The 12079-nt window shown below is 41.6% G+C and overlaps 1 protein-coding gene across 3 annotated transcripts in view; it reads right to left on the reverse strand.

Annotated features, from left to right (window-relative positions):
• Positions 1-9832, reverse strand: part of EFCAB2 (EF-hand calcium binding domain 2) — a 130034-nt gene extending 120202 nt beyond the window's left edge. For all 3 annotated transcript variants that reach the window (XM_043923684.1, XM_043923682.1, XM_043923683.1), the window contains exon 1: positions 9700-9832. Coding sequence is in view for 2 of the 3 variants with exons in the window: in XM_043923682.1 (XP_043779617.1) it covers positions 9700-9730 (31 nt within the window). In the remaining variant the exon portion in view is untranslated. The remainder of the gene's footprint in view (positions 1-9699) is intronic.
• Positions 9833-12079: the final 2247 nt, after the last annotated feature.

Below are 12079 nucleotides of genomic sequence, written 5' to 3' on the forward strand. Positions count from 1 at the left end.
ATCTTACCCGAATCATAACCTCTGACTGGCAATTAATCATTTTTAAAAGAAAATAATGTAATTAGTAAAAAGGATCACAATAAGTACTCATAGAATTTAGAAATGAGATTATCTCCTGTAACTCATAAATAACTAGTATGAACCAACAAAGAGGAGAAGGAATGAAGTCATTTTTTCAAAGGGGATAGACGGTGGGGATCAAAGCTGTGTCAAAAGATTCTTGATACAAGACATTCATTGAACATTTACCGTGGCGGCATTATTCTGCAGCATTATTTATAGCACAGAAAATTTGGAAACAATGTGGCATCCAATAGTCAGGGAAAGCTTAGGTAAATATAATTCATAAATATAATAAATGCAGCTATTAAAAATAATGCTGATAGATACTGATGACATGAAAAAGTGCTTATAATAGTAAGTACAAAAGCTGGATATAAAACTATATACAACATAATCTCAAATCCGTAAAACAAAACAAAATACAAATCTGTCTAGAAAAAACCTAGAAGGAAATACATTGAAACTTTACCCTAGATTCTAGATCAATGGTTTTTAATAGCATCCTCATCCCCTGGTAACTTTGTTAGAAATACAGATTCTCAAGAGCCCACCCTCAGCCTACCAGCCCCAGACTTACGGGTTCAGAAACTCAGGGAATGGTGTTTAGGAATCTGTGGCTTAACTAGCCCTCCAGGTGATGCTGAAGTTCATTAAAGTTTGGGAACTACTGCTCCAGATAAGGAGATCATGGGCCAGGTTTTCCTTCCTTTTATAATAAAATTCCCCTTGACTTCTCTATGTGGGGTATAGAGGCTAAGAGCACTGGCTTTGGAGTCAGACAGCCTTGAAAGTGAGTCCTTGTTTCAGCAGTTAGCTAAGTGGCCGCGGTCATACTGCTTTACCTGTCTTTCAGCACTATTTCAGTCCACTCCCTCCTGCTTCACATAGTTTCTGACAGGAAGCCTAAGTAAGGCGTCTTACTTTTTTTCTGACTTCTTTCAGGATTTTCTTGCTATCTTTGCTTTTCTACAATTTGAAATATAATATACCTAGGCATAGCTTTTTGGTATTTATCCTGATGGTGTTCAGTTAGCTTCCTGGATCTGGTTTGGTGTCTGTCATTAATTTTGGAAAACTCTTGGCCATTTTTTTAAAAATATATACATTTATTTATTTATCTTATTTAGTCACACTAAGTCTTAGTTGCAGCCTGTGGGATCTAGTTGCCTGACCAGGGATCAAATCTGTGCCCCCTTGTATTGGGAGTGTGGAGTTTCAATCACTGGACTGTCAGGGACATCTCTCCTCTTGGCTGTTATTATTTCAAATACTTCTTGTGCTTCATTCTTTGATTCCTTTTCTTCTGGTAATTCCAATTACATGTATTTTAGACCTTTTAAAACTGTCCCAGTTCTTGGATGTTCTGGTTTTTCTTTGGTTTTTCATTTTCTCTCTCTGCATTCAGTCTGGGAAGTGTCCAGTGGCATCATCTTCAAGCTCAATGATTCTTTCCTCAGTCATGTTGAGTCTACTGATAGGCCCATCAAAGGCATTCTTTCATTTCCATCACAGTGCATTTGGTCTCTAATATTTCTTTTTCTTTCTTGGAGATTTCATCTCTCCACTTAACAATACTCATCTGTTCTTGCATGTTGTCTAGTTTTTCTATTGCAGTCCTTAACATATTAGTCATAGTTATTAAATTCTTTATCTGATAGTTCCAAAATGTGTACAATGTACCTGAGTCTGGTTCTGATACTTCCTTTCTCTTCAGGTTGTTTCGCTTATCTTTTAGCATGCCTTGTAACTTCCTGTTAAAAACCACACCTGATGCATCAGGTAGTAAGAACTGAGATAAAAGGTCATTAGTATGAGGTTTTATGCCAGTTTAACTAGGAATAGGGTGTGTTTGAGTTTCCCAGATGGTACTAGTGGTAAAGAACCCACCTGCCAGTGGAGGAGACAAAAGAGACACTGGTTCGATCCCTGGTCGGGAAGATCCCCTGGAGGAAGGCATGGCAACCCATTCCAGTATCCTTGGGAGAATTCATGGACAGAGGAGGCTGGCAGGCTACAGTCCATGGAGTCACAGAGTCGACACGGAAGCGACTGAGCACGAGGGTGTGTGTAACGTTTCCTGTTTCCTGTAACTCTAGGACCAGAATCCTGTCAGAATTCCTCCTTAGATACAGTTTGCATTTACATTTTTCAGTTGTAAAACACTGGTATTACACTGAGTCCTGTTTATGTGGTGATAAGGTGTGAGTTGAAGAAAAGCAATCTATAATCTCATGATTAAATTTCAGTTTTTTTTAATAGACCAGGGTTTCTGGAATGTGACCCTTATAACTGTTTTTTAGCTTCTCCCCATCCTCTTAGATGAGATAAGAAGGCTATGGGGCACTGTGGCTGGCTAAACACAGGTAGGTAGGACAAGGCACTGGTAATGTCTTTTCCCCATGGAAAGCAGATCTTTTTATGAAGAATGTTCTGGAGATTTCAAAATGGTTACTTTCCCCCTCTGCCTGCTAGAGCAACAAGGAGGTCTTTCCTGTCCCATTACCAGATAGCCTGGTGGGGTTCCCAGAAGTAAAACCCAAAAAAATATGAGGGACTTCCTAAGACTGTAGGTTCCCAGAAGTTTCTCACTAGCACAGCTACCACACAGCCTCCAACTATTTGCCAAAATTACCAAGTATTTCTTCCAGTTTACAGCAACAGGGGTGATGACTTCCAAGCTCTTAGTGTTGGAGCTGAAACCAGAATTCTGCTTTACCATCCAAGCCCCTGTTACTCATTTGTAGAAAGAGGATAAGAGGTCTCTCTCACACAGGTTTGTTCGAAGAATTAAATAACATAATTCATGTAAAATATTTAGCCCAGTGCCTACTTCAAAGTGCTGATGAGATCGAGAACTCTTTGAACTGAAGTCGAAGGAAATTAAATGACATGCCCAATGAAATCTGGAGAAAAAAAAAAGCAGGGTCCAAGTTCAAGACCAGTCTTAAGCTTCAAATATATCGCTACATTTTAAAAATAAGTTATTTCATTACACTCATTCATTCCTTCAACAAGTATTTACAGAGTGACTACAATACATACTACAACTGTTCTAAATCCTAGGGAATTAACAGTAAGTGATATAAGTTTTATTGAGAGAGTCAGTTCCTAGGTAGGATGATAAGAAGTCCAGGGTTCCCAAGGAGAAAAAGACAAATGTTCTTTTCTACATTGCTTTGTCTTAGTCAATATAACAATGCATCTTGCTTGAGGACATGTTTCTCTTTAACAAGAACCTTCTGACTAATCCTGTCATCTTAAAATTATATTATGGGAGTGGGTCTGGTAAAATCTTTCTATTGTTCCTTCCAATCTTGTTAATATAAGATATATGTTGTGGGAGTGGGTCTGAAAAAAATATATAAGGACTTGATAAGACTAGTCAAAAGCAAAGGAGAAAAGGAAAGATATACCCATTTGAATGCAGAGTTCCAAAGAATAGCAAGGAGAGATAAGATAGCCTTCCTCAGCAATCAATGCAAAGAAATAAAGGAAAACAATAGAATGGGAAAGACTAGAGATCTCTTCAAGAAAACTAGAGATACCATGGGAACATTTCATGCAAAGATAGGCTCAATAAAGGACAGAAACGGTATGGACCTAACAGAAGCAAAGAAGAGGTGGCAAGAATACACAGAAGAACTGTATAAAAAAGGTCTTCACGACCCAGATAATGGTGTGATTATCTGACTCACCTAGAGCCAGACATCCTGGAATGTGAAGTCAAGTGGGCCTTAAGAAGTATCACTACAAACAAAGCTAGTGGAGGTGATGGAATTCCAGTTGAACTATTTCAAATCCTAAAAGATGAGGCTGTGAAAGTGCTGCACTCAATATGTCAGCAAATTTAGAAAACTCAGCAGTGGCCCCGGGACTGGAAAAGGTCAGTTTTCATTCCAATCCCAAAGAAAGGCAATGCCAAAGAATGTTCAAACTACTGCACAACTGCACTCATCTCACACACTAGCAAAGTAATGCTCAGAATTCTCCAAGCCAGGCTTCAACAGTATGTGAACCATGAACTTCCAGATGTTCAAGCTGGATTTAGAAAAGGCAGAGGAACAAGAGATCAAATTGCCAACATCTGCTGGATCATCAAAAGGCAAGAGAGTTCCAGAAAAACATCTATTTCTGTTTTATTGACTATGCCAAAGCCTTTGACTGTGTGGATCACAATAAACTGTGGAGAATTCTGAAAGAGATGGGAACCAGACCATCTGACCTGCCTCTTGAGAAATCTGTATGCAGGTCAGGAAGCAACAGTTAGAACTGGACATGAAACAACAGACTGGTTCCAAATAGGAAAAGGAGTATGTCAAGGCTGTATATTGTGACCGTGCTTATTTAACTTATATGCAGAGTACGATCGTGTGAAATGTCAGGCTGGATGAAGCACAAGCTAGAATCAAGATTGCTGGGAGAAATATCAATAACCTTAGATATACAGATGTCACCTCCCTTATGGCAGAAAGCAAAGAACTAAAGAGCCTCTTGATGAAAGTGAATGAGGAGAGTGAAAAAGCTGGCTTCAAACTCACCGTTCAAAAAACTAAGATCATGGCATCTGGTCCCATCACTTCATGGCAAATAGATGGCAAAACAATGGAAACAGTGACAGTCTTTATTTTTTTGGGCTCCCAAATCACTGCAGATGGTAACTGCAGCCATGAAATTAAAAGATGCTTGCTCTTCGGAAGAAAAGCTATGACTAACCTAGACAGTATATTAAAAAGCAGAGACATTACTTTGCCAACAAAGGTCCGTCTAGTCAAAACTATGGTTTTTCCCGTAGTCATGAATGGATGTGAGAGTTGGACTATAAAGAAAGCTGAGCCCCGAAGAATTGATGCTTCTGAACTGTGGTGTTGTAGAAGACTCTTGAGAGTCCCCTGGACTGAAAGGAGACTAGTCATTCCTAAAGGAAATCATACTGAATATTCATTGGAAGGACTGATGCTGAAGTTGAAACTCTAATACTTTGGCCACCTGCTACGAAGAACTGACTTCTTGGAAAAGACCCTGATGCCAGGAAAGATTGAGGGCAGGAGGAGAACAGGATGACAGAGGATGAGATGGTTGGATGGCATCACCAACTCAATGGACATGAGTTTGAGTAGGTTCTGGGAGTTGGTGATGGACAGGGAAGCCTGGCGTGCTGCAGTCCATGAGGTCGCAAAGAGTCGGACACGACTGATTGACTGATCTGAACTGAACACTTAGATTTTATGTCATACATATGGAATCCACTAAACAACCACTAATTCCCTAAAATGTACCAACCACTTTTTTTCCAATTTATTCAGCATTCCTTTAATGCCAGGCATTGTGGTGGGTGATGAGGGTGTAACAATGACTAAGAAGATACTGTCCACATTATAACAGATTATGAAATAGATATAACTATTTCCAGTTTGCATTTGAGGAACCTGAAGATCCCTAGATTTAGTATTTTGGCTAAGATTATATCGAGCTTGAGGAAACTATGATTTAAATTCAGATCTTACTTCAGTGCTCACATTTTCTACTATTTTGTACTACACTCTGAACTATCAACAGTTCACTTTTCAAGAAGTAGCATTAACCTGTAATCTCAGTTTTTACTTTAGATTTCCAAATGCTGGGTTTTGAGAGGAATGGCACAATACAGGGAAACAAACACAAAACAAAATTATAAAACTCCTTCCATCTAGGAGCTGATTCCTTAATTGGGAGTGCTTTACCAAGCAATATTATCAAAGCATTCAAAGTGAAAAGAATATTTTAATACAAACAAAAATCATAAATCCTAGAAGGAACTTTGAGTACCTAACTCTTATTTAAAAAACAAAAAACTGACATGCCTTCCAAAGCTCAATGGCCTGCCATAAATTAGAATGTTATTCCTAAACAGTGTGTTTCCTAGACATGATTTTAATCACAAATAGAAGATTCTTCCAGTCCTACTTTTAAAAGTCTCTAAGAGATAGAAACATTAAAATAAGATTTAAAGATCCAAAGAATCAACAACTGCATTGATTCCTCATTTTAAACAAAACAGAGGGAAAGAAAAAAATAAATAAATAATGCTATGGCTGAGGAAACTTACACAGAAATAACAGAACTTCAAAAATAATTTTTCCTATCCCATTGCAAACATTCTACTTTTAGTAAAACAAATAAAATTAAGTACTTAAAAAAACTTAACTTGATTCTACAATTTCAAATTCTTTTTTTAGCTAATGTTACATTTTTTAATCTAGGAAAAAAGATAAATTATACTATGTATAAGGTACAAAAATGTTACAAATTAAGCATGATTTCAATGTACATAATCCTACAGAAAATTTTTATAAATAGTGCAAAATAACCCATCATAGATTTAGTTACTATTTCTTACCAATATTCTATTTGTATCAAGATTTTAATCCCTAAATGTTGAAGAAGAGCTGGATATGATGACTACCCAGAAACTTAATCCTTTAGAACTTAAAAAAAATTAAAGATTAAATATGAACAACTTAAAATATATACGTGTTGTTATTTTTTAAAGACGTGCCAATGAAGTTTTTTGGCTCTCAAAAAAAAAAAAAAAAAGTTTGTTGAGCCAGATGAAATAAAAGCATATAGCTTACTTGAAAGGAAGAGGGGGAAAATCTGTAACAATAATTGTATATGCTTTTAGGTGTGGATCTTTGGGGAAACATTAAATAATGCTTTGATTAAAACAAACACTTTGAATTAAAGTATCTACATGTGACAATATTTATTGAATTCCTACCATGTGCTATGCACTCTGCAAGACACTGAGTATAAGAAAATGATCCCCACACTCTCGGAGCTCATAAGGTAATGGAATAGCCTTCACAATTACCCCTTTCTTTTGTTTGATTCCATATTCATCAAGCAACTTTAGAAATATAAATCTACCCTCTACAAAAGCTTTATACACATAAAACAGTATATGACATTGCAGAGGTCAGCTTCCTGATCGATGTATCAACATACCCCAATAAATCATTATTCAGGTTTGTACATCACTCTTTATGAGTTTAGTTAGCTTGAGTGAATCCTCAAAGCCTAGCCTATTCTGATTAATTGGTCAGGCGTAATTTCGGAAACTTCAGAGCGCAGAGAATCAAATATGTGAGGGAAATACGTGTATTCAAAGATGGTTATCAGCAAATGAGTCTCTAGTTTATCCTTAAGACAACATACCTTTATTTCATTCTCAAGACAACATATTTCTGTTTCATCATGCCCTTCAAGCTGCTATTACAATTAACTCATACGACCTTTGTAAAGAGTGAGATATACCGTGTAACAGTGCTTCTCAACCTTTATTAGTGCATGTGGCTCACCGGCAGGAATGCATAAACGCAGTCTTATTCAGTAACTCAGGGGCAAGGACTGAGCTCCTTCCTTTCTTACAAGCTCCCAGTGATACCAGGCTGCTGCCCACATCAGAAGGGGACACAACACACCTGGCAAGCAGCTGGCACACGGGCTGCTCATCCCAGTCCAGCTGACTGTTCTCTCCCTTTTGTGGATGTCTTATCTCCCTTACATAGCACACCTTCTTTGGGAGAAAAAAATATCCTCCAAAGTTCTAACCTAATCAGAATGCCTTCCATATGGTAGGCATTAAACACATGTCAACTGAATGAATGACACCCAGTCTGATTTTAACAGTCATTACTTCTACGGCTATACACAGAATTGTTTCTTCTCTGAAATAGTTTATTATAAATAGGAAAGTATCTTTGAAAACTGAAAAATCAAAAAAGCTTTCAATCTATTTTTTTAATGAAGAAAAACAAATTTTATTTGCAGCATAACCACATAACCAGTGCGTTTTTTCTCAGACTGACCTAATCAAATGTTTTTTTAAAATCCATGATTAACTTATCTCCTGAAAGGCTTCCTTTTTTTTTTGTAAATAAGAATTTTAATAAATAAAAGTAAGTCTTTCTCGGGAAGGTCTTTTTTTTTTTTTTTTTTAGCTGCACCGGGTCTTCTCTAGTTGCTGCAAGGCGGGGAGGGGAGGGGGGGTGCTACTTTTCATTGGGGTGCAGGAGCTTCTCATTCCCGGGGTTTTTTTTTTTTTTTATTGGAGAGCCCAGGCTCAGCAGTTGTGGCACAGGGGCTTAGCTGTTCCCCTAGCATCTGCAATCTTTCCCCACGGGGGATGGAACCTGTGTCCCCTGCACTGGCCGGCATATTCTTAACCGCTGGACCACCAGGGAAGTCCCTCTGTGGAAAGTTCTAAAACTAATATTAAAAAAGTAATCATTTTCTTAGGACGTACCTTATACTTTTAAAACAGCACAATAAAATTGTAAGGACATCTTAGGAAGGTAACATCTATAAAACGTCTGGCTTTTCAGACTAACGTAATCATAAAATTAAAAAAAAACAACAAATAGTATTGTTGCCATCACTACGTAGCTCTTTGGCACAGTGCCGTGTGTTTCTCCGCCTTTTTTCTGTGATCACCATGACAAGTGACTGAATACCTCAGCGCTGGCTTCTACACTTGTAAATATTACTTACTATCATTACATCTTTGTTCCATGCTGAGAAAAATGGTATGCTGATATGTTTCAAGCACTCAAAAAAAGAACAAAGGTGGGGTATTATTTTCATTTCTAAGATGTTTACCTCTACCGTTTCAATGGCTTGACGGTTTAGCGACGAGTTCACCAGTTACTGAAATACAGACTTATTTTTCAGTAACTAACGGAGGATGGTTTAAAAAAAAAAGCATCAATCTTTTAATCAAACTGCTGAATTAAAACAACGTAATAGTCTTACAAATAAACATGGATAAGCGGGTTTTCTTTTCGCTAATCATGAAAACCTATCAACGCCTCCCACCCGGCGACCGGAGGCCCAGTCCCGCCTCTGACGCCGCGATCGCACTGAGCCGTCTGGTGCCGCCGCAGAGACCAGGCCTGCGCACCGAGCTCTACGCGTTCCCTCTGGAGTCTGCTCTTTCATCTTTATTAAAGTTTTTTGTGTTTTGTCTTGTTTTTCGCTTAAGACAAGACACCAGGCGGGTGGTGCGCGCACTTCGCATCCTGGAGGCGCGGACGCAGCCGCGGTGACCTCGAGGCCGTCCTCCCACGTCCCCGCTACGAAGGCAAAATGGTGGCCGCAAACGCCAGCCGTCTGGGCCGGGCGGGGTTTCGGCGCAGCCGGGGAGGAGCACGGCAGACGCCCACAGCCTGATCCGTTCTCACCCAGGCCGCCCCGGGAGCCCAGAGGCTGAGTAGCTGCCGGCGTGGCGCCTGCGGCGACGAGAGCCCAAGCTCGGGCTTGGAGGCGGTGTCCTCGAGACCGTGAACAAGGACGCCATTATGGGGCTCCAGGCCGGCGCCTCGGCCGCAACCCTAGCTGGAAGCGAGGCTCGGGGCTCCGAAGGCGGGACGACGGGGGTGGGGGGCGGGATGAAGACCCGGGGAGGCGGGGCGAGGGAGGCAGGAACCGGGGAGGGGGGCCTCCGCTGCAGGGCGGGCGGCGGGGCCTGGCTGGGTCAGCAGCCTTTTCCCTGAGGGTGGTATCCAGGGGTAGGGGGTCCCACTCTGTCCGAAGCTCCCCGGTACCAACCGCCCGGGGTCGCGGCGGGCGGCGAGGGCTGCGCTCCGCCGTGCCTCTTACCTGTGCCGTCCCTGTCTCTGTCGTCCGCCATCTTGTTGCGGCGCCGTCGCCGGGGAGAGGCCTGTCGCTAAGCTAGGTCGCGGCGTCCTGACCCCCTCCAGCCCCGCGGCGAGTCGGCCCTGGAGGATGGGAGGCTCCGAATCCCGAGGGAAGGAGACCCTGGGGCGGGGGTGGGGGGAAGGAACGCTCCGAGCGCGCGCGCCCCCCACTCCAGCCAGAACCCTGTGGCGCTCGGAAGCCAGGATCCGCGCCCGCGACCCTTTCAGCCGTGTCGGTGGCTTCAGCCTATTCTGCCCAGTTCCGAGCCCTGAACCCTGATTTTTCTAGTATAGAGGAAGTATTTAATAATGAAGTTCGGAACCCCTCCTTTCCCATGTTTCTAATCCATTTGGGGACACACTGCTCTCCTCGTCCCCTCCAGGGAGACGTTAGGATGAGGCGTTGCTCGACTTTTTTTTTTTTTAACTGCAGATTTTAAAACACAGCTGGAAAGCTGGTGCAAAGCTCGACTCCGGAGGGGTGACAGAAGCAACCCGCAGGGTCGCCGCCTCCCCTTCCCATCCGGTCCTGCCCCACCTCCGGCCCGCGTTTTTGCCAGTCCAGTGCTCGCCGCCCGCTCCAGAGACCGGGACTGCTCGGCGGACGAGCGCTGCAGCTGGGACGGAAAACTGGGCTGGCTGGCGGGGAGGAAACCAGAGGGCCATTAGAGTGTTACTGGTGGAGCTGAATCGCTGTTGAAAAACATGTTGTAAAATCGGCGCAAACATTGCGTCGTCAAGGCTGCGATTTCTCATACAAAATAGAGGTTCTCATAGCAACAAAGACGTGCCTGTATTGTGCCCACTGTTACGTACATGAAGATGTTCCTACTTGTGAAATTTGACAAGATGTCCAGCTAAAATTACCGAGGGAAAGTTTTGCATCTCGCTTTTCTGAAATTTGGAAGCTGTAACGTTAAATGTTTGTCTCATTTCAAGGACAAGTTCACTAGAATATTTTCTTTTAAAAATGATTTTTGAATAATATGCCTAATGGTGTGGTTCGAGCGAATATATATATTTTTAAAACTAGTTTTAGATGGTTTTTTAGTCCATGTGCATACTAAGCAGCTTCAGTAGTTTGACCGTTTGTGACCCCCATGGACTATAGCCCACCAGGCTCCTCTGTGAGATTCTCCAGGCAAGAATACGGGAGTGGGTTGCCATTTCCTTCTCCAGGGGATCTTCCTGACCCAGGGATCCAACCCTGGGTCCCACGTTGAAGGCAGATCCTTTACTGTCTGAGCCAGGAGGGAAGCCCCTTTAATGCATGTGTGTATTAATTTAAATGACTTAATTTTATGTAAAGATCATTTATAAACTTAACTGTAAATATTAAGAGGCCTTCAAAATATACGGTATTTAATGATTTGATTAGCTGAGTTTTTATATTCTTTTTATTCTGGTTCTATAATCCCTCAGTAAACCCTAAAGGAAACTAATATTCTTTATTAAAATAAGTATTTTTTCTGTAGAAGATATTCCTGTGGCGCTCCAATCAGCATTCTCTTTGAAAGTGACTCCAATTGAATCCTCACAAAATGGCTCAGAAGATAGATATTTATATAAAATGAATATAATCATGAACAATAATTTCTTAATGCCAAAAAGTAGAGTAATCATTAGCACAGACTTCCCTGGTGGCTCAGTGGTAAAGAATCCACCTGCCAATGCAGGAGATGTGGATTCAATTCCTGGGTTGGAAAGATCCCCTGGAGAAGGAAATGGCAACCCACTCCAGTATTCTTGCCTGGGCAATCCCTTGGACAGAGGAACCTGGTGGGCTACAGTTCAGTGGATTCACGTGAGTTAGTTGTGACTTAATGACTGAACAACAACGCATGATTAACACATGTATATTTAAATGTCATGATCATTATGGTCTAGTTATTTGTTTTTTCAAGACCCTCTTTTCATGTAGGTGATGAAGGCCTTTGAAATAAATGTGGGAAACCCCAGCTTTAGTCTTCCTGCTCACTACTCACTTTACCTTTTCCTGTGCTGCTTTCAGTTTCCTTTTTCTGGAATGCCTTTCTTTCCTCTCTCTAACATTCACCCTCCCACAGACACACGTTTGTCCCCTCCCTGTTGTCAGTGACCTCCTTGAAGGTCATGTGCTCCCTGAAGCTTTCGGTGTCAACCCCTTCTGAGGTATTGACCCTCACAAGGACTTCCCTGTAGCTCAAATGGTAAAGAACCTATCTGCAGTGCAGGAGACCAGGGTTTGATCCCTGGGTTGGGAGGTTCCTCTGGAGAAGGCAATCCACTCCAGTATTCTTGCCTGGAGAATTCTTCTGGAATTGGAGAATTCCATGGACAGAGAAGCCTGCGGGCTACAGTCT

Source organism: Cervus elaphus, chromosome 14, assembly GCF_910594005.1.
Source record: "Cervus elaphus chromosome 14, mCerEla1.1, whole genome shotgun sequence".
Lineage (NCBI taxonomy): Eukaryota > Metazoa > Chordata > Mammalia > Artiodactyla > Cervidae > Cervus > Cervus elaphus.